Source organism: Lutra lutra, chromosome 12 (assembly GCF_902655055.1).
Source record: "Lutra lutra chromosome 12, mLutLut1.2, whole genome shotgun sequence".
NCBI lineage: Eukaryota > Metazoa > Chordata > Mammalia > Carnivora > Mustelidae > Lutra > Lutra lutra.
Genome location: NC_062289.1, coordinates 17,419,031 through 17,441,507, shown reverse-complemented (window position 1 = coordinate 17,441,507; position 22,477 = coordinate 17,419,031). Strand labels below are relative to the sequence as shown.

At 49.6% G+C, this 22,477-nt stretch overlaps 1 protein-coding gene across 7 annotated transcripts in view; it reads left to right on the top strand.

Annotated features, from left to right (window-relative positions):
• Nucleotides 1-17,825, top strand: part of NEDD4L (NEDD4 like E3 ubiquitin protein ligase) — a 338,543-nt gene extending 320,718 nt beyond the window's left edge. For all 7 annotated transcript variants that reach the window (XM_047698213.1, XM_047698212.1, XM_047698215.1 and 4 more), the window contains 7 exons: nt 1,487-1,560; nt 3,958-4,018; nt 5,297-5,356; nt 6,789-6,896; nt 8,380-8,476; nt 9,054-9,126; nt 12,811-17,825. In XM_047698213.1, coding sequence (XP_047554169.1) covers nt 1,487-1,560; nt 3,958-4,018; nt 5,297-5,356; nt 6,789-6,896; nt 8,380-8,476; nt 9,054-9,126; nt 12,811-12,913 — 576 coding nt within the window. In that variant the 3' untranslated portion in view covers nt 12,914-17,825. The remainder of the gene's footprint in view (nt 1-1,486; nt 1,561-3,957; nt 4,019-5,296; nt 5,357-6,788; nt 6,897-8,379; nt 8,477-9,053; nt 9,127-12,810) is intronic.
• Nucleotides 17,826-22,477: the final 4,652 nt, after the last annotated feature.

The window sequence follows — 22,477 nt, the reverse complement described above, 5'->3', positions numbered from 1 at the left end:
AAGTAATATATGTAAAGCTACTGCAATCCATCGCTCTTTACCACCTAGAGAAAATTTGCGATTAAAATTTTGAAAAATTTTGAAAAAGCATCAGGAGCTATTTAAAAATGCAGTGGTATAAATGAATATGGTCCACAAACCTCCAAAGAGGTTATAGTCCAAGAAACGTCCCCACCTCACCCTAAGCGTGTAAGTATCCACCATCCTTGAGGATTGCCCGGGCCCCCCGAGACTGGGCGGGCAGTCACAGGGAGAGCCAGGCAAGGACGACAGCCACAGAGAAGAGGAAAGCGGGCTGGAAGGAGGGGCTTGAAGAAAACAATTGAAATCCACCTCGCGGTCGGATAAAGAGCTGAAGTGACATCATAGAGTGGAGTTCGGCCATGGGGTGGAAACACCAGATCTCTCCCCGAGTAAGAGGAAGAGAAGAAGGCAGGAGATGGAAACTGAGCAGTGATCCCGTGACTAATCTGGAGACCACTGGGAGGCGAGCAGGGGCTGCGTCTCCAGGTCTTGGTAGACCCCATGCCCAAGCAGATTTCATCGGTGCTCCAAATCTTCTCCCTCATGAGGCAGGTGACCCGCAAACTTACCGGGAAAACCCTCTCCACGGGCTTGGCTCACTCTCTGAAGTAGCCAGTTCTGCTTAGAAAAAAAAGAGGGAAAGGGGTCCTGACGGATCATGGATACGGCTCTCTTTGATTAGGAGACATGGGGGTGGTATTTAAAATTTAAAATGTCTACAGGAGTAAACTTAATTTTTTTAAAAAATTAAAACTTTATTTAAAAAATTTAAAAAGTCCCTCCTCCCTTGCTTCCTGCTAGTTTCTGCTTTCTGTGGCATGATATTTGCGGGAAGCACAGAAGGCCGTGCTTCCTCTTGGCCAATTTGCTCTTAACAGTCTTGGGGGGCCCTGTGGGAGGAGCTTGTCTGGGCAGCGAGCGAGGAGGTGTGCAGATGCCCATAGAAAGCCGGGGTTCTCAGAACTGCAGGTAAACCCATTCCTCAGCCGGGCTTCGTAAGCTGCCTTTTTTTTTTTTTAAGTCCCCATGTTTTGCCTTGAGAGAAATTCCATGCATCTTTTTGTGTGTGTGACTGTAAAATCTAATTTTCAGAAACAGAGTGCATTAGAATTTGGATCTCTGTAGTCTTGATGAGCGTACCCTGTCTCTGCTGTTATACATAATTAATTAATTCCTCGATAAATGAGATTACAAAATGTTGTTCCTCTTCATTGTTGGTAATGTATGAAGAATAATTAAAACTCATAAATAACCACAAAATAATTCACCTTTGATAACATCTTTCAGTGTGTAACATCTCAACAGTTTAAAAGGCTCGTTAGATATTCTCTTTTACTCTGAGCCCATCTCCTGGGAATTCTTCTTGAATGAATGCTGCTTATCTTGCTTAGTAAGACATTATTACTCAGTAACGTGCACGGCAACTGCATGATGGTGATTGTTGTTATCTTTCCAATTACAGACCTACCAAGTGGATCTGAAGCCCAATGGGTCAGAAATAATGGTGACAAATGAAAACAAGAGGGAATATATTGAGTACGTATACACAGATTCACCACCTTTTCTTTTATTAAATTTAACAGTCCGTTTGGTTGATCTCTCTTGCTAACGTAGCTCCTGCCAGTTGTGGGCGTACTTCAGTAATAGGAGTTCCTTTCTGGCTTGGGCTAATAGAAGGTGAATTACAAGATGGAAAGTTTGACTTGTATCATGACTTCAGTGAGCCACCTTATGAAGGAGTCATGAAAGGAGAAAAAAAGTGTACAGTATTGAGTAATACAGCAAACTTGCTTTTGGAGGCTGTGACATGTAGTCTAAAATTGAGATTTGCAGTGTTGGAACATAGTGTCAACAACCAGTGGGGTAAAATTAGAAACAACCAGAAATAAAATATTTCCTCTCTCTCCTGACTTCTTGTCCATAATGAAAATAGAAGAAAATCATTAAAATGGGTAGGAAAATCCACATACGCGAAACACAGTGAATTATTTCTGATATTTAATGATTAACCCAATCTCAGCCTCAGCTGGTGGAACAAAATGTTTAGTCCTTTGGGAACCCAGCAGTTAAGCCATCTCGGGGCACTTCTGTTAGCCAGAAGGCCTTTGTCTGTTGGGCACATGACACTTTCCTCTTTGGTATGTACATATGCTTCCAGCACACAGGTGCGGGAGCTCCCTGGCTAGCCCTGGTGCAGGGATGATGTTGGCACAGCCACGTCACAGTGTCTGCCCCTCACTGGTTGCCGCAGTGGTCTGAGCACCGGCGTCTGCTTTCAGCCCTTTCGTTTCAACAAGCTGGTTCCCTCCTCTCCCCTCAACATAACTGGTCAGAGGACTTGAATTTGGAGAAGTGGCCAAGAATCTTGGTATCTTAGTGTCCTCTACAAAGAAAAAGACCTCCTTCCTGATAAGGGAGAAATGGAGAGTGTTGGACCCTCTACTTAGAGACCCTGACAAAGCACAGGCTTCCCCTTCTTTCCCCCATCCTCACAAGGTAAAAGCTTGCTGTGCTTTAAAAAACAACAACATCAACATCTATGAATAAGCTAACACAGTTCTTAACCTGTTCACATTAATTGGCACTTGGGTTCTGAATTGAGAGCAGGCAGGACGCCACCTTGCAGATCCCACGGTCTCCATTTGAAAGCACAGGTGTTGTGTGGATTTTGAAAGCACCGTCCCTGAGGGTGTTCGGGGTCCAAAGTCTGAGGGTTTGGATCTGGTGATACAGGTGGTACAGCGGCCTTTGCAGTTACTTGCTGTGGGTTTCAAATTTGGTGGGTGGTGGGCGTGGACAGAATTGCAGCTGGCTTCCCTGGAAGAGAAAGGAGGGCGAAAATCTCCGCCCGCCCTCCGGTTCCCGGGTGCCCCTGGGGTGCAAGAAGGCGCTCGGGCCAACGGGTGCAGCGGTGTGGCAAAGCCTCGTGTGGCTGAGCAGGGCCTGTGCAGCGGGGCTGGGCCTTGGGGGCCACCTCGCTGGGGAGCGCCCTGCCTGCTCCTTCCTGACCAGATGCCTTAGCTGGCGTCCAGCGTGGACTTTCCTGGCATTAAGCTCTCCTGTGCGCTAAACATCATCACAGAGAAAATGTTTTCTGTTAAGAGGCCTTATCGTCAGTCCTCCAAATTTTGATGTTAAAGGCTTAGCTTAAATCATTTTGCTGATAAGTTTTGTGTCATTGTTGAAAACAGTACACTGGACACAAGTGCAGTGTACCACAAAATGTACCAGATACTCCTTTTAAAGACATATGTGCATGTTTAGGGGCGCCTCGGTGGCTCAGTCGGTTGGGCATCTGCCTTTGGCTCAAGTCATGATCCCAGGGTCCTGGGATCGAGCTCCGAATCGGGCTTCCTGCTGGGCGGGAAGCCTGCTTCCCCCTCTCCCACTCCCCCTGCTTGTGTTCCCTCTCTCACTGTGTCTCTGTCAGATAAATAAATAGTATCTTTTTTTAAAAATGACAAAATGGAGAACAAGCTTCTCCCTCTGCCTCTCCCCTCTGCTTGTTCTCTCTCTCAAATAAGTAAATGAAATCTTTAGGTTAAAAAAAAAAAGGAAAAAAGAAAAATCTCTACATGTTTATGCACAGGTGGGTGTGTGTATGTGAGTGTGCGTGTGAACACATGCGTGACGCGCCTGTCTATCCACCGCCCTTTCTATCTCTGTCCGTGTGGTCCTGTCTGTAGGCAGCTTTGGTAAACTAAGGCTTGATCGGGGGGAACAAGTTACGTTAGAAACACTCAGAGTTGAGGTTTCCCAGCTACTCTGAGAGTGGTACTGAGTCAGCAGTGCCGTGGCTCTAGACCCTCCCTGTGGCCCGCCGCGGCAGGGGTGGGGGGCATCCCCCCTCCTTCCCCCCGGGGAGAGTGTGTGAGGAAATGCGTGGGGCTCGTGGTGACAAGGGGGCTCACTGCTCCTCCGTCTCTCCCGCAGCTTGGTCATCCAGTGGAGGTTTGTGAACAGGGTCCAGAAGCAGATGAACGCCTTCCTGGAGGTAAGTCATGCGCCCTCGGTCCTGGGTGGAGAGATGAGGGCTCTGGTCCTTGGGGCAGGAAGGCCAGGCCTGCACCACGCACACCATGGCCCGGCCTTGGAGCACTTAGCTGGCCACCCTTTCCGTTCAGTGTCCTCCTACTCTGCGCAGACTCAGTTCCACACCGGTACGAGGAAAACACACGGTCTCTGGCTGGGTTTTTAATCTCTCGCCGAGCCGTTTTGTGCCAACCTTCCTCCTGTTAGAGGGCGAAGCCGCTGCTTCTCAGATCCAAATATTTAATGTCATTGATGCTCCCAGGCCCCTAGCAGAGGGTGGTGGGATTCATCGTTTTTGAAAAAGGGTTCATTTTGGGGGCACCTGGGTGGCTCAGTCGATCAAGCATCTGTCTTTGGCTCATGTCATGATTCCAGGGTCCTGGGATCGAGCCCCTTGTTGGGCTCCCTCTCCCACTGCCCCTGCTCATTCTGTCTCTCAAATAAGTGAATAAAATCTTCTTTGAAAAATGGTTCACTCTGACCAAAAGTAGAATTCCTTTTAAAGTCCTGACAACAGAGTTCTATAAGGAGAACGTAGGAATAAGCCCCAAGTGCTTATTACAAATTGCCACTTGCACTTACCCTGACCCTGGCAGAACACAAGAAATTCAGGGACTTAAGGGCATAAAATGTGTTAGACCCACAAGAGACCAGAGGGTTTCATACTTTATTTACTTAAGAAACCCAGGAGGCACGGTCCTGGCCCCGCCCCAGGCAATCCCACATTCAGAAACGGGACACCTGCACGGCCCAGCTGTGCGGAGCATCTCACCGGACCGCCCCGGTGGTCAGTGTTCACCCGGGAGCTAGAGCACGGTCCCTGCGCTCCTCCCTCTGCTCTCCTGGATCACGCCTCCTCCTATGCAGCTCATCTCTGTACTTTCAGTACCTTATTTTTAAACATGTTCTCTTGCACATCCATGGCTCGTGCGTTCTAGGACACACTGACTCATAGCGATGTCATAAATGGCTTTTGGAATTCGCCTGCCTACAGTAACCCATATTTTCAAAGGGCTTCTGAAATTGCTCAGACACCCGAACCTTCTAGATTCTCCTACTTATCTGAATTTTTACATCGTGACTGTGCTGTTTTTATTAGAACTACAGTTACAGGATACTGTCACCAATCTATACATCAGCAAAGAATGTTGTTTTTTCCTGGCTGTTTATTTTCTCTGTAAAATTTGTCTCTTTCGAGGAAAAAGGTGTTGAGGTGATTTTTTTTTTTTTTCTCTTTCAGGGATTCACAGAACTGCTTCCTATTGATTTGATTAAAATTTTTGATGAAAATGAGCTGGAGGTTTGTATTCTGAATATATTCTGTAAAGTAGCTATTTTTAAATGGCATTTTACTCTTCTCTGGCCCATGATGTTCTAGGAAGTAAGTTGAGACGGATTTTATCCTGTGTCTCTCATGGGGTGCCTGTGTCGGTCTTTTCAGTAGGGAATAGTGTAGGGAGGGAGTAGGGAGTAGGGAGTAGCCAGCTGTAGATAGCTCACCCAGGAGAGGGTAGTTCCAGAACACACCGGACAAGCGGAGGCCTACCGAGCTGGGTTGGCTTCATGGCCAGGTGCACCGGGTAAGGAAAGTTGCTTTAGATAGAGTCACGGTTGGGACAACCAGTTGGGGTGGCAGCGTGCTGCTCACGAGGCTGGGCTGGCTGAGATCCTGCTCCCCTCCCCACATGGTGGTAGCTGACTGCGACCTTGGTGGGGAAATGAGCACTAGGGGCTGTGGAACAGAGAAGTCTTTGTGAACTTGACCTGGTTTTATTAAGGAAGAAGCTCAGAAGACTATGACGTCGTGGCAGGAGGCAGTTTGAATGAGATTGCTCCGGTTTCTCTGTGGACCTAGAGGAAAACTTAGCAGCCGAAAAAGCACAGGGATCTCACACCCTGTGTTGTGTTGAAATAGGAGGAAGAAGGCTGTGTCTGGGGAAGCTGTCACCCTATTTGTCCAGGCCACGTTTCCCATGAAGCGTGTCTCACACGCTAGCCTTCTGTTCTTCTGGAAGTAGAAACTTCAAGACAGATGATGTCAAAATCCTGTAGTATGAGTCCTTTGTTTTATAAGTAGGGAAACTGCTCCCAGGTTTACCCAGCAAGTCAGGCCTGGGATCTAGTCTCAGGCTTCTGGCGTGGTTGTCCTTCCATTTTTCTTTGGTGCCTTTGTGGGAATAGCAGGCTGGCTTTTCCCAAGGACACCTTCCCTGCTCGGGGGGTTAGGTAGTAGGAGGAGCCCTTGGACTCCATCACAGACCCGGTCACTGCAGGAGCTTGGGTCGGCATCGGCGCACGTCCAGTCGGCAGGCTGGCGGGGAGGAGCTCTGGCTACCTCAGAGCACACATTCTCCTGGGAGTTGAGACACATTTCAGGTCCTGAGACACATAAGGTTTTGGAAGGGGAAACAGCTAGAGTGACAAGCAGCTGTAAACGGAGCACAAGAAAGGCTGAGCCCCGGGCTCAGATGGGAGGGGCGGACAAGAGACAGACATGGAGTGGCACTGCCACCATGGGAGGCTGTGGCCTGAGCACGTGTTGGATCTGGGTCCCCATCCTTCCCTGCGTTGTGAAGGGACAGGAAAATGATGTCCCCGTCACACGTTAAGAGCCACCAGCTTACCTGCTCTGCACGGGACAAAATGCTGGTGTTGAGAAAAGGCCATTCCTCCGTGGGGGTCTGTGCGGCGTTCACACGGGCCCGCTCACACCTGCTCCTTCTCCCCGCTAGCTGCTGATGTGCGGCCTTGGTGACGTGGACGTCAACGACTGGAGACAACATTCTATTTACAAGAACGGCTACTGCCCAAACCACCCTGTCATTCAGTGGTTCTGGAAGGTAAGGCCATGGCCTCCCCCGTGCTCCTCCCCAGTCGGCATTAAACCCCTGGGGGCGGAAACCCAGCTTTTTCCATGGCTTTTGGTGGACAGCTGCCCCTGCCTCAGCTCGATCCTTATCAGAGCACTTTGTCCTTCCTTAGCAGCCCGGCTACAGCAGCTCTATTGGCGGAGCCCACGAGTAGAATGAAGTAGGTCCTTGGGTTCGGGAGTTAGAACGGGCCCGCCGAAGTGTGACTAAGAATGGGAAGCTTCTCAGGGCGAAATGTGCTTGGGGCTGAGTTTTCCAAGATGCCATATTTGCTTACAAAATCATTTTTCCCATTTTATTGGTTAGTTCCAACAAATATTTTGATCTTTATATCCTTCAGTCAGAGATGCAAATGAAATTTGATTTACTGTCTTAGGGCCAATGTTTATTTTCTCTTGAGCTTAGGAGAGAAGCAAAATGGTGAGTTGAGTCCAAGGTAGAGACTATAAACTGCCAAGCATCTGCCTTCGGCTCAGGTCATGATCTCGGGGTCCTGAGATCGAGCACTACTTTGGGCTCCCTGCTGAGCGGGGAACCTGCTTCTCCCTGTCTCTCTGTGCTCATTCTCTCTCTCTCTGAAATAAATAAAATCTTAAAAAAAAAAAATTCAGGGGGGAGAAAAGGTTGATGACTTAAGTAATAACTCCTGTAACTTGTTTTAATTTCTAAATATCTATTATTATTACTATTTTATATAGTATAACATAATAATACTACCACTTGTTTTCATTTCTAAGTATGTATTATTAATACTATTTTTTTAAAGACTTTATTTGACAGAGCTCACAAGTGGGGGGGGGCAGTCTCCCCACTGAGCAGAGAGCCTGATGTGGGCTCCATCCCAGGACCGTGAGATCATGACCTGAGCTGAAGGCAGAGGCTTTAACCCACTGAGCCACCCAGGCGCCCCTATTAATACTATTTTAAGTGCTAGCAGTAGTGTAGAGAGAGAAGACGTTACAAGCAGACTCTTCAAAGCTCAGTCCACGTGTCTGCTCAATTTTTGTCCTAATTCAGGTGTGTGGCACACACTACTGTAGAGGCCTACCCTGGCATCTGGTTTTCTTTCTATAAAACGTTCTCTTTAGAGAATTTGTCTACAGTCTGGAGTCTCACATCTCGTGTCCTAGCCTGGGTTCCCGTGGTGTTGGCGCTTCTCCAACTCTGGGTGTGTGTAATTGGCCCCGGGGGTCCTGCACGCCTCCCCCAGAGACCCTGAGCTGGGTGCCGGCAGAGTGTTTGCTTTGTAAGGAAGAGACCTTGGGATCTCTTGCTCTCTGAGATTACGCAGGTGGCATTCTGGTGCCCGTTTAAAAAAAAAAAAACCCCATTCTCAGTCCCCTGTCCCGATCTGCCACCACGGCCTTGGCGGTGGAGTCTTGCATGTCTGCGCTAGTGTGTCGTGTGCTGGGCATCCCACAGTGCTGTGACCGCCGTCTGTCCCCATCCCCAGGCTGTGCTGCTCATGGACGCCGAGAAGCGGATCCGGTTACTGCAGTTCGTCACGGGGACGTCCCGAGTGCCTATGAACGGCTTCGCTGAACTTTATGGTGAGACTCACTGCTGCTCCTGCAGGGCCAGGGGGCGCTGTGGCCAGGCCCCCAGACATGTGTGTCCCCTGCAGGTCCCGTGCAGGGAATCGGGGTCAGGGGGTGCTTTGGGGTGTGTCCAGCCAGAGACAGGTTGGTCTTTTCTGTTTGTCTTGTCTTGTGGTGTGTCTCGAAGGACCTCGGGAGACAGAATCACCCCGTGCTTACTGCAGAGATGTTAGAAAGTCAACGCTGCTCTGCACAGTAAAGGACGCGTTTCATCCCTCCCCCGAAGGAGCTTGTGGTGTAAGCCTGCGGGGCTCGGCAGAGAGGTTGCCCCTGTCCGCACCTCTGCGTGCCCTGCAGCGCTGCGCCCCTCCAGTCCCAAGTGATGTGGGGTCCGTGTCCCGAGGCTGTGCGGGCCTCTTGCTTCTCCCCACAGCAGATCCTTGGTACCGCCTGGATCCGGGAGGGTGTCTCCAGCTCCCACTAGGCACGCCGGCCCACCTGCTTCCCGTTGAGGCCCCACCACACTTAGCTTTGTTCTCCGCCTGCTTCCCCGACGCTGGCATTTATTTATTTCTCTGTTTTTGTCTAGGTTCCAATGGTCCTCAGCTGTTTACAATAGAGCAATGGGGGAGTCCTGAAAAACTGCCCAGAGCTCACACATGGTGAGTGACAGAAACACACAGTTGTCCGCAGATTGGGCTTTAAATACTCAGCTGGGGCTGCTGCTGTCACAGGAGGCTGTGTTGCCTGCCCCCGAATAGCACAGTACGAGGTGTCAGTGATGGTGACGAAGTGAAAGTTGTGATGCTGATAAAACTCAAACCAGGGTCTGAAAGGACCCGATGTGTTCAGCTCAGAAAGGGTTAACCGCCGCCACCACCCCCAGTCCTGGGGGATGTTCCTCCTCCTGACCCCATCCTTCCCTCCTTATTCCTGGAAGCAATACTGCAGTGTGTATGCACTCGACATGGAAATGACTGTTCTCAAACGCTGTAAGACAGATGGGATTTTTACTCCAACCATGAGTTGGTTCTTATCCCCAGAACTTGGGATAAAATTCCCTGGAAAAACCTTGTTTTAAAAGGTCTCTCATGGGGGGACCCTGGGAGGCTCAGTCCATTAAGCATCAGACTCTTGATTTCAAAGGCTCTGGTCATGATACCAGGGTCGTGGGATCGAGCCCCGCATCGGGCTGCATACTCAGAGGGGAGTCTGCTTGTCCATCTCTCTGTTCCTCCACTCCCCTTCTCTCACTTTTTCTCTCTCTCAAATGAGTAAATACATAAAAATTTTTTAAAAACATAAAAGGCTTCTCACGGCCACCAATAACCCATAGGACTCTTGAATTTAGCAACAGTTCGACTGGCTAGAGGAGCATGAGAAGTGTGACAGGCCTGGTCCCCAGGGGTTGGAGTCAGGGGGTGCAGGGGAGACAGGTGTGGAGCAAGGCAGCCCTCAGGCCTCCAGGATCCAGGGCAGGAGGAGGGGCCTCCCATGTCTCTGAAGGGTCCCCTGAACCCAGCAGCTCCTGGGGGAGCTCTCACTGATCCGAGCACATGTGTTCTTGGGCTGGTTTCCCCCACAGGCTTTTATTTCTTGCTCTTAGAAGTAGGTGGAGGTGGGCCATCTGGAAGATGGCGAGTCCCCAGCCCTCCTCTCGTCACCAGCAGTGAAGCCCTCCAGAGCCCACTCTGGGCTACACAGCGCCACCCAGTGCTCATTGCGGGAAACGCCTCCCCGCCCTCCCAAGTACCAGCGAGGGAAGAAGTCTCATGAGAGTGTACTGTGGAAAATTGGCTGTGGGAGGTCTTTTTGATTCCCTTGCCTTGCCAGAGAGAAAGTGTTCCCCATTTATACCATTCACGGGACGCTGAATGGCATGAATATGGTCCTTGCCCGTCCGATCCTTGCAAGCAAGCGGACTCCAGCTAAAACTGGCGTGTCTCCAGAGCGCTGATTGCTGCCATTCATTTTCTTCCAGGGGGAGAAGGTGGTGGTATTTTGGAGCTCTTACTCCAAACGCTATCTGAGTCGTGTTATTTTCTGGGTTATGATAGCCTTCGTTTGGAAGGCAGGCAGCATGGGGCCAAGCCCCAGGACTGCTGGGATTGACGCACAACTCCCAAACTCATGGTCTCTTCATGATGGGAGGAGTAAGTGCTGTATTCCTGGGCCCAGCCGTCTTCTGTGGACTGGGCGCTGTGGGATCTCTCCCACGGCTTCTGGCGTGCTGGCATTCCCTTAAGTGGTGGGGAAGCTTCCCCTGTGATCACACAGCTCAGAGTCCCAGAGCCCAGGATTGGAACTCCGCTCTGCCCGAGTCAGAGTCTGCACACTGGCCGCTGCACTAAGATCCGCTGCCTCTGCTGCTACAGTTCCCTTTCCTTGGAGGCTCATTGAAGAGAACCAAGTAATGTAGTGTCCAGCACGGGCTGTCCCTCTGTGCCCCTGTGGACAGATGTCTTCCTGTTGAACTTCCCCCTCTGTTTCCAAGTCCACATGCTTGGGTCACAGCTAAAACATGGTGGTGCCCAGATAAGGCCTCTGAATTCAGTGGTTCCCAACGTCAGCTGCACATTGAAACCACCTAGTAAGATTTTTTTGTTGGTTTTTTTTTTTTTTTTTTCTTTTTTAAATATGGATGCCAGGGTCCTGCCCCCAGAGACTTGGAGTTCGTGGGCTTGGTGTGTAGCCTGAGCTGTCGGGTTTTCCAAACTGTCCCGGTGGCTCTGGCAGACAGCTGGAGTTAAAGATTCCTGTCCTTCCCTGGGACGAAGCTCTGCCCACGGGAGGAAACCAGCCTGGGGGTCTCTTACCGGAGCCTCTTGGCTTCCCTGTGGGTCACAGCATTGGACTGCTGATGCCCCCCACAGGTGACTGCCGTCCACCGAGCAAGGGCGCAGGGTTGCGGGTGGGGCGGGGATGCGGCCTCGAGGGGGCATGCGTGCATGTCTCTCTGCCTAGCCAGTCTCTCCCGGCCCAGCCCCAGGGAAGGGAGCTTTGCTGGCTGCTTACAGCAACAGGGCCTCCACCAGCTTTAGCTGGAGATAAACCTGATTTCTTCCGAGTTTTATGAAAAGATAAAATGGACAGTTAAGCTTCAGAATCCAAACCTGATTCAGCAGGAGAGTGAGTGCTACATACTTTTTATAAACCTTGCAGATGTGATTATTAATGTGATGGAAAGGGCTTCAAAGATCTATCAAAGATCAGTCCTTGGATATTTAAAATTACACTTTACAAAGAATCACAGACCCACCTGCTCATTGGAGTGGAGGAAAAATGACCTCCCGAGGCCACTCAGCTGTGCCAGGCCAGAGCCAGACCCTGCCCCCAGCTGAGTACACTTGGCAAGCACTTCCTGTGTCCCTCACAGGGTCTGAAGCACTCTACACTTTAGCTCCTTTGGTCATCTCGATAATTCTGAGCAGAGGGTCCCACACAAGAGGAAGGTGGTCACAGGTCCTGGGGACAGTGCAGGCCCCCAGGGATCCCCGGCCCTGGACTCCAAAGGACCTGTTGCGGTTGACAGAAAAGCCACCTTCTGTGACAGGCTCCTGTTAAGTTCAGCCTGCAGAAGTGGGGTTCTGTCTTTACAACTGGTAAGGGCGTGTTTGAGAGCATTATCAAACTGAAAACCCTTTCAGACATCTCCTTCAGGATTCCCAGGTTCCCGAGAACTCCAGTTTGAGAAGCACTGTGCACTCCTCCACTGTAACTCCTAGTGCTTGGTGACTTAACACTCCCAGTGCTCAGTGTGTCTCGTGAACCAGGCACAGGGTTTCTGCAGGGCCCACCGGAGGACGTGCATCTGTTTCGTCCTGCTGGTGACAGCACTGAGTTTTTGGAATGTGGGGACTTGCTCTGTTCATACGTGGAATCCCAGGTGACCATCCGGAAGTTACTACACAGAAAAGCACTTGGCGTGGGATCTAGTGTAGAGGACATGAAGGCATTCCAAATAGACTCGACCTTGGTTCATTCCTATCGTGTTTAAGTGCTTGGTGGGCGAGGGTCTGGAGCTCGGCCCACACGTCAGGGACCGCTCCCCTCTCGAGCTCCCTCCACCCCAGCTGGGCCTTTCCCAGCCCCACATCTAGCTGTGGTAGAGAGGTTTCGTGGCCTCTCAGAAAATTCTCGCCTCTGCTCTGGAGGTTATATAACCTCGTCGGCGTGGACGGTTTCATTGCCCCATTTATTTTTAATGACTCAGGACTGTTGCCAAAGACTTGTACATTCTCTTGCCCAAATACCGCGTGCCTCCTCCGGCCCGCCTAGGAAACGCTGTCGTGACCACAGGGTAATAAGGATGGCCTTTGACTTACACTTTTCTGTTACTTCTGCAGCTTTAATCGCCTTGACTTACCTCCATATGAAACCTTTGAAGATTTACGAGAGAAGCTTCTCATGGCTGTGGAAAACGCTCAAGGATTTGAGGGGGTGGATTAAGCGCCCCCCACTCGCTCCCCGGTCTCGGGGTGGCTATTGGTCCAGCAAGTCCTGCTTGCACTTTTGCATTTGCCTAACAACAGACTTTGCAGAGACCAGGCAGAAAGAGCAGCCGCAGGCATGGCTCCTGGAGCCGAGCCTTTGCGAGCCTTTGCCTATGACTTGCCCAGGTTCGGACATGGGAGCCTGGTCCCAGGTCGCGTTCCTTCATTTTCCACCACGAATTATCAACTGGTTGATGTGTACACTAATTACATTTCAGGAGGACTTAATTCTATTTATGTTGTGCCTCTGTAGGCAAAGCCCTTAATAAATATTTTACATACTTTATAATGACAATGAATGGAATTAATCACTCTACAGGTATAGTATTACAACTCATGTTTACTTTTTAAAATGATTTAGACCGATTTTCAGATTTTATTTCATTACAATTAAAGATGTCTCGTGTACTTGGAAAAGTGAGCATATTTTTTTTGTATTTGAATTTCATACCAGGTTTAATGTCAGTGACATTTTTTATTTTTGAAGTTTAAGTACCCTCCCCACTCCCTGCTTTATTAGAATTGGAAGACTGATTTTTTCCAAAAATCTTCTACAGACAAGTACTTTGAGAGCATTTAAACTACAACATTAGGCATAATGATATTGATAATTTGCTCCATACTCAGAATGCAAACAAACTGGATATTACATTTTTTTGGTACAAATTTAGCATACTAGCTGCAGGCTGAGAGAATTATAACATAGCATGGCAAACTCGGTGTTGACTTGAAGGAATCATACCATTATTCCTTAGAAGTAATTACGTGTGCCAGAACACATCTGGGGACAGGGTTGGACTGTCCTTTCTCGGAAGAGACCTTAGCTACCCTCTCTGATGCTGTACAGTCCTTCCCTTCTCGCCTTTTCTTCTTTGCTGTTTGTAGTAGAGACATTTGAATGAACCTTGGCACCGCTTGATTTGAAACTGCGGAAACCAGAGATGTGTTTCATGTCTTACTTGTATGTGTTGGCTAATGGTCGCTAAATAACCAATTTTTGTTCTAACTGCACCAATTCTGAAGGCACTTTATGGACCACATGGAGGTCCTATCTGGTTTTGTTGATGTTTTCTTTTTTACCAGAGACGGTCATTGTGACGATGCTCTCTTCTCCCTGCACACATCTTTCCGGTGCGGTGTGTATCCATTGTGACTCTTGCTGCTGGTATATAAAACCTAGCTGGAAAGCTGAGCCTACAGACCCGTCCTCACCCGCTGTTCCGCGATTTCTCTGCAACTACCAAGATTCATTGAATGCACACTTCATCCGACCGGGTTTTGTCCCCTGGGACGTGTTGCATGCTTCGACACTGTGTACCGCCTGAGTGGTGTCCGTTCTGTGCTGGACTAAAAAGTGAGCGGGAACTTGGATGTGAGCCCCACGGTCGGTCGGCCGATCGGGTGGCGGGGACAGAGGGTTCCAACACATTTGGATTCTTTGCCGCTTTGAGTGTTCATCGCAGAATTCCGTGGTGTCTCGAGAGAATGCCTGCGGGGCTGCATAGGGGTTCAGCAGCCCTGCTGCCCTTTTAACCTGTGTTGTCCTAAACCCTGTTGTGACAGGGGGCCCTAGAGATGTGATTTCTTGCCAGTCATCAATAAGACAAAATTGGCGTTTCGGGGCCTCCCTGTTTGTTATGTACGGACCTTTTGGTGTAAGAAATTCATTGTTACCCAGCTCTCGGTGGCTGGTGAACAAAAACCGTGAACGTTCATGGTTGTAAGTGAGCTGTCTTCAGAGGTGCAGACGTTGGGGGAGTCTGAGAGAAGGTGGATTTCTACGGAGCTGAGGATTAGTTCCCTTTTCTATTGACTTAAAAATCTCCAGTAGTGATCAGAGAACTTAGATGTTAAATGATTGGAAAAAAATATAACACTTTTTTTTTCCTATCTGTGGGATTTTTTTTCCCTGTAGTCAATATATAACATGTCTCTTGGCAAAAACCCACTTCATGTAGCCCCTCCTGGTCCAGAGGGCTTTCTTTCTAGAACTCGCACCAAAGCCCATGCTCGGATGGATTCTGAGAGTGGGTGTGTCATCACAGAGAAAGCCTGCGGTTCTAGCTGAAGAACGGGGGTTCTGTCATTTTGCAAACTGAATATTCAAAAAATCAGAGTATTCCATGTAAATGCGAATTAGGCAGTGTTAAAAAATATGAACGAAAAATCCATCCTAAGATCATTTCCGTGCCAGGAGCAGATAGGAATTGTCGAACTATACACCCCTGTGAGTACTCGAAAGACCGTGATTGTGATGACCGAACGTTCAGTTTATCTGCCGCTAAATGCGGGATTCGGTGACGGTCAAATAGCAAATGGGTTCGAGGTTCGTTTGTTTGGCTTTTGGTCCACGTCAGATCCCCTCATCTCAGCAATTCTCAGTGTTTCAGTCTTTGTCTAAAATAGTCCTAGATCTTGTTTTCTCTAAGTGCTGACAACCACTCGCCGATGTCTTCACAACAGAGTCCTGGTGGTGGTTGACAGCAGAATGCCGGTGGTCCCGTCAGCAGGCGCCCCCGGGGACGGGGTCCAGGATGGACTGCTGATCCTGGTTACCCTCCTCTCTGGCACTTCTGAGTCCAGGGGCTCTGCACCTTCTGTTCCCTTAGAAATTAACCCGGATCTGGCTGGATCTGGCTATTTTTTAGTTGCCTGAAGAAGGTGCAGTTTTTATGGGTCATTTTGCCCCGAGGTTAAGCAGCTAGTTCCAGAATTAACAGCTGCATCGTGGACATGAGCTGTCACGCCCGCCTGTAGGTCCTGGGCGTTTCTGTCCCTGTCCCTTGTTGGCCTGCAGTCGGATTTGGAATGTCTGGATTAGCCTCAGAAGGCGCGCTGCTGCTTTTGTGCTGGCCGTCTCTGCAACAGGAAATCAGGAGGCATTTATCTGTTTTAAAGTTGGATTCAGCTCTGAAGCCGTTCCTGTTCTGTACTTCTCTGTAGCCAGTCCTGTACCAAATCACAAGAATGTAAGATGCTCCTTTGATTTTTGTTTACAAGGCCCTCTGGTCGACCATCGGGTTTCTCCTCTGGTCAGATGGCAGATGCTCTCCAGCAGCCGAAGTGGGTTCTTTCTCCCACGTAAGGGTGCAGTGAAAGATTCTGAGAAGTGGTTGGCAAAATGTTTGAACCACATTCCACATCTCACAACGTTAAATAGACAACAAGTACCATGGCTGTTTGATCCTGCCAGGTTCAGACTGGCTCTCTTGAAAGCCAAGTTCATACGCAGCAAATTACTAATTGTTCTAACAGTTAACTCATTGTTCAACACTTGACTCTAGCATTTTCCGAAGTCTCGTATCTCACCTCTGAACTTGAATGTCTGTGGAGAGCGTGGGTTAATCTGTTCTCAAGCCCCCTCCCCGCTGTGCTAGCCATCTTCTTTTCCTCTTTCCTCTGCACCCCTCTTATTGACAGAGAGGAGGGCACTTAGGTCTGGTATCATTTCCTGCCTTGTCCGGTAGGGGGTGCTGCGGCGCAGGGTGACTGCCTGGTCTGCTCCCTTCCTGGCCCCCAGGCACTACCTCTTGTCTCCTTTGGGCTTTGGGGTACATCCTGAGAAGTCCCGTCAAAACTGCCAATTTCAGGTCTGAGATGCGTTTTTAAAAATCCTTACAGACTCCACTTTGTACTTTAGATTTTAAAACTGGGAAGACAATGGGATACACTTTGGACCACTTTCTAATTTATCTAAGCCTTAATGAACAGCGTATGTACACTCGCATACGCACACGCCCGCCCCAGTGTGTGTTCAGTGTCAGAAACAATGCTGTAGCATCAGGACGTGAGCTGGTGTCGTGTTTTGTTTCAGAAAACGATAGCTTTCTGTCTATATGAAATTTACCAAGAAAACTTCTCATTAGGCGTCTGTCCTTGGTGAAAGGTGTTGTGCACATAGCAACACATGTTTAAAATGCATGTCTCCTTGTTCGTTGGGCTGGTGTTTCTAAGGAGCATCAGTAGGAGTCTTAACAGCGTTGGCTGCAGACCTCTGTGTCCTGCATCTCAGCCTCATGTCAGAGCATCGAAAGCCTTTCTAATGACCATGACCCTGTGTCCGCAGACACCTGTGTTCCTGTATAAGCCAGTTCGCCCTTTCATTCAGACTGATTGCATCAAAATTGTCACGGTTTCCTTCATGTTAACTTTGCGTGACTTTGTTTTTCCTTTACTACTACTTACGTGAGATGTATATACATACATACGTATGTATGCTGTCCAAATATATATGTATATATTTGTATAGCATTTTTACACCTTTCTCGAGTGATCTGGTTTCGAAAGGGAGTGAGAGAGCTTTGTCCTTCTACAGTTTCCTCCAAGCTATGTCCTGAGATGTCTGACCATCGGAGCCTGAGAGGGACCCCAGGAAAATGATGCTAACATGCTGTCATTCCGTAATTCGGGATCTTTTACCAAATGAAACATTAAAAACAAAAACAAAAACAAAAACAAAAAAAAAGTGACTTAAGGTGAAAAGAGTTTCAAGCATTCCAAATGAATTCTCAGTGTTTCATAACTTTTTATTATAAACCCCACTTCCTAATAATACAAAGCCAAGTACTATTTGATACAGTGATTACAAACCAAACTACTTTGAAATTTTTTTAAAGACAACTTCTGGATAACGCTCCTTTTCACAATCAGAATGGCTTTAAAATACGGTTGAATTTGATACACACAGGAAGTTTTGTTTAAGAACAAACCTTTTTTTGCTCTTCATTTTTCTTGAGAGATCTAAAGAGAAATTGTAGATTGTTTTCCTGACAGCAAAAGAGTAATGTGACAAAATGAAGTCATTGTAAAGAAGTGATACAACTTGTCAAATATTTAATAAAGAATTATGGAAGCTGGAACATTTTCTACATCGAGTATTATGGGTTGTTTGATTTCAAGCTTCTCCATTAATGCGTTGTCTTAATTGTTGCGGGGGGTTAAATGCCTACTGATGGAAGAGCGCTCCTTTCCTTAGTATCCCTCAGAGCCCCACACCTTTAGGACATCACCGAAGTTTGCCCAGACCCCAGAGTCCCCGAGTGATCCCAGCTCCTCACCTCGGTCAGTTCAAAGCCCCCAGTCAAGCCAGCGGCACCCCTGCGTGGGAATCCAAGTCTCAATCCCATGGCTCGCGTCTGAGGAGCCATGGCCAGATGGCCCCTGTGTGGGAGAACACAAAAGCCACTGGCAGACCCCCTCACCGAAGAGGGAACACTTCTTGAAAAGCACGGTAGGTTCCCGGAGAAAGTCTTTATGGGACTTGAATTGGACAGGAAAACAAATTGATGGTGACTTAAGACCTGGTACAGACTCCTTCATTAGTAGACCGCAGGACCCTGTCACGACCAGGGGAGAGGGGGCACGGGTGGGGACTGAGTGAGAAGGAAGGTTTCCTCCACGGGGCCGAGCTCAGGCAAAAGATGAACCCTCCCTGTCCCCAGCCTGTCCCCTCCTGCCCATCACCCCTGCAGAGCTGCACAGGACACGGTGTCCACCGAGTAGACTCGAGAAGCTTGAGCTGGCTCCTCGAACTGAACCCCCTTCAGCCAGGTGCCCAGCAAACTGGCTGTTCCGTACACGCTGTCCCCACGCATGCATGAGGCACCTGTCACCAGCAGCTCTGTGGCCCGGGCGCATCGCTCCCTGTTGGAACAGGGCCCCAGGTGGCAGAGACGAGGGCTTGGGGCCAGCATGGTGAGGAGGGAGGGCACTGGTTTTCTCCCAAAGCTCTCTGCCTCACCACACCCCCGTGCTCGGGGAAAGCCTTTTCTTCCTCCCTGAGAGAACAGCTGACCTGGGAGGGGCATGGGGCGCCGTGTGCGGCGAGCACGGCCAAGACCGACACGCGGAGCCCCGAGGATGAGCGCCGGGTGAGAGGGACTAAAGGCAGAGTCTGCTTTGGGGCAACGTTTAAGCAGCCCCTGCTGCGGGCGCGGTACAGTTCCCAGGACTAGGAAGGCCCACTTGGCTTGGCCCAGACAAATAATGACACAGGCTGAGGGTAGAAGCTACGAGTCCTCTAGACTTCGCTCTTGAGAGATTTTTGTCCATTCTTAAAGCTTCTCTTTACTGGGGCGCCTGGGTGGCTCAGTTGCTTGGGCGTCTGCCTTCAGTTCAGGTCATGATCCTGGAGTCGCAGGATCGAGTCCCACGTCAGGCTCCCTGCCCAGCAAGAAGCTTGCTTCTCCCTCTGCCCCTCACCCAACTTGTGCTCGCTCTTGCTCTCTCAAATAAAATTTTTTTAAAAGTTTCTCTCTGTTTACCACCTCTCGGGAGAACCTGGTAATGCCATTTCCCTTGGTACTCGAAACGGTCAACTTTGAGTCCCAAAGAACACCTTCCTGCCCCCCACCGCTCCCCACAACATTTTGTTACGAAAACATTCAGAAGAGCTGAAAGAAAAGTGGGGTGAACACTAGGACACCCACCCCTAGTTCTGCTGTTACGATTTACTCTGCTTGTGTTACCCTCCTCTTCCCCCAAATACTACAGCATGCCTAACCCTAACTAGATTTTATCATTTAGATTTTTTTTCTTTTGAGGTATTAAATAAAATTTGAACCGGGTAAATTTGGAGATGTAATTGACTTTACCAGACGATTCATGAATCAGACAGCATCCAGTCTAGCCAAGAGAAAGGAGCTCTAAGGAGCAACAAAAAATAGAAGGTTTTTAAAGGCAGGGAGGGAGTGGGGAGAAAGACGTTATTAGCACAGAATGTGTTGTGTCAAGCAAGTCACCCTCCTACAGGGAAGGGAAGGGGTCTGTCCGTGAATTAACCTCCCTAGAGCTGAACAGTAAGTTTCAGGTTAGCTGGTTAAAGATCACATTCCTGGCAGTGGGGAGAGGAGAGAGACCGCAGTTAGGTATTAATTTCCGTTTTGCTTAGCACGAGTGATTCCATTTTGGACTCACTGTCCCTTTTTAAATGGGCGTAAAATTCACAAAAAAGTAAATCTTCAGTGTACATTCCCAGAGTTTTGACAGATGCATGCATTTGTGTAACCCAAATTCCCGTTGGCCCAGAAAGTTCCTTTGTGTCTTCTCCTGGCCCATCTTCATTCCAGTGCCCCCCGACCCCTGCCCCAGCCACTGCTGTTCTGAATTTTTTTTTCCCCCGCACCCTAGATTAGTTTTGCCTGTTCTCAGATTTCACAGAAATGGGACCATGAGGTTTGTTACAGTGACTTTTTAAATTGTAGCTGCTGTATGCACTGGTAGAGCCATGAACCCCGTGGAAACCCATTAAGTCAGTGGGTAGGAAGCCGCCGGTCATCACTAATGAGGAGAGTTTGATGCCCGAGTAGTATCCCCCATTTCGTATATAACATAAAAACCTCCACTTCCCAAATACAATCACCGTGTAGGATGTTGAAGCCTGTTGTTTATATACAGCGATCATCTTGGACTTAACAGGTTGAAATCCTGGCACGTTTTGCTGTAGGCAATCACCGGTGCCTCAAGACGGAGAGTGTGGCCTGGATCGCTCCCCAGCTCCCGGGCCCCCTTCTTCATGAGGACGGAAGAAGGCAAGAGTTTGTCAGGGCAACTTAATGGTGTCACAAGGAAGCCCGAGCGGTGGCTTAATACGAGAAAGGTTTATTCCTCACGGGCCTGTGTAGGTTAGAGGCGGCGCCCTGCTCCAGCAGTCCCTCAGGAACTCGGCCACCCTCCCTCACCGGTGCACCACGCCCTGGGGCAGGGTCCTCCGCGGCCCACAGACAGAGGCTGAAGGCAGCCTGTGGAGAATGGCGGGACGCCCAGGTCCAGAGGGGGCATAGCCCCACTGCCCACCTCGCCCGGGCCACACGTCCTTCACATGGCCTTTTCTTTTTTTTTTTTTTAATATTTTATTTATTTTTTGACAGACAGAGATCACAAGTAGGCAGAGAGGCAGAAAGAGAGAGGGGGGAAGCAGGTTCCCTGCCGAGCAGAGAGCCTGATGCGGGGCTCGATCCCAGGATCCTGGGATCATGACCTGAGCCGAAGGCAGAGGCTTAACCCACTGAGCCACCCAGGCGCCCCCACATGGCCTTTTCTGACCACAGAGAAGCATGGGAGATAATCTGGTGGTGCCCAGATGCAAGGGGAAGGAGTCTGGGCACAAGCATTCACTCTGGACCCTAGGGTCTCTCCAGCCTCCAGCATCCCTTTACAGAGGGAATGTCCCCAGGGGCTGGTGGCCGTCTGCCATTTGCCAAACTCCTGGAGTCCTCGGTTCACTCTCTTAGGATCCTACTACTGGTACTTACCGTAAATCTCTGCATCAGCCTTGGGAGGCAAGCGGCACGTGAGGCAGACAGACTGGGAGGCCCAGAGGCTTGCAGAGTGGTGAGCTAAGCCCAGCCACAGGCCACCACGCAACCCCTGTGCACTGCTGCCCCACCACCATCCCGCCACCAACCTCCTCTCTGAGGGACGAGCCCATACCCTGGGTTACGCTCAGATGTAAGTAACTGCTCAGACCAGAGAGAGGCATGGCCCCTTCCAGAAGGATTTTCATTTTAACCAGTTCCAAAGATGGCGGCTTAAACCCAAAGGAATAAAGACGAAAATGATGGCATTCGGGCTTCCACAAACTGAGTGGCGGAGGGTGTTGAGGGCAGGGGCCCTGCTTCAGGACATAGAACTCACTGTGTCTAAGAGACACCCCCTCTGAGAAATGAGCCTGCTCTCAGGAACAGCCCCCTCCCCAGGCCCTCGAAGGAAGCCACACCACCTCTCCCCTGACCACAGGACTAAGCTGTCTCCACCTCGAAAGCAAGGGCATGTTTTCCAGATGACCTTCCAGGGCTCTTTGGGCAACACAGCCGAAGGGCCAGAAAGGACCAGAGACAGGGCTGGTGTCTCTGCCCCCAAGAAGTATTCCAATGAGCACCAGGATGTTGCTCTGTGTTTTTAAGAGTTTCTGTTTGGTAATGGGACGCCTGGGTGGCTCAGTTGTTAAGTGTCTGCCTTTGGCTCAGGTCATGGTCCCAGGATCCTGGGATCGAGCCCCGCATCGGGCTCCCTGCTTGGCAGGAAGCCTGCTTCTCCCTCTCCCACTCCCCCTGCTTGTGTTCCCTCTCTTGCTGTCTCTTTCTCTATCAAATAGATAAAATCTTAAAAAAAAAAATTCTGTTTGATAAAGGATTTTCGGTATTAACGTGTAACATATTTAATATTGCTTGTGGCGGCAAGTTTGGGTTTGGGATTGGTCTTTCCAGTACTAGTTACTCAGCTCTCTTGAAAATTTCAAGGGCTCCTCTACCAGTAGGGTCTTGCCACTCCCTCCCCCGACCCTCCACCTCCTCTCCCGCCCTCCCCACCCTTTCTTGCCTTCTTCGCTCTCTGTGTTGACTTAGAAGATCCTTGCTTGTTCATCAGTTGAGATTATCAGGGGGACGTGCCCTCCCCGATGTAATGAGTGTTTAAACCAAAGTCAGGCCTTTGAACCCTGGACTCCAGTTAAAAAGTAACAGGCTGGCGACTGGATCAATAAGGGACAAATATTAGCTGTGGGGACCAGAGAGCCACGGCG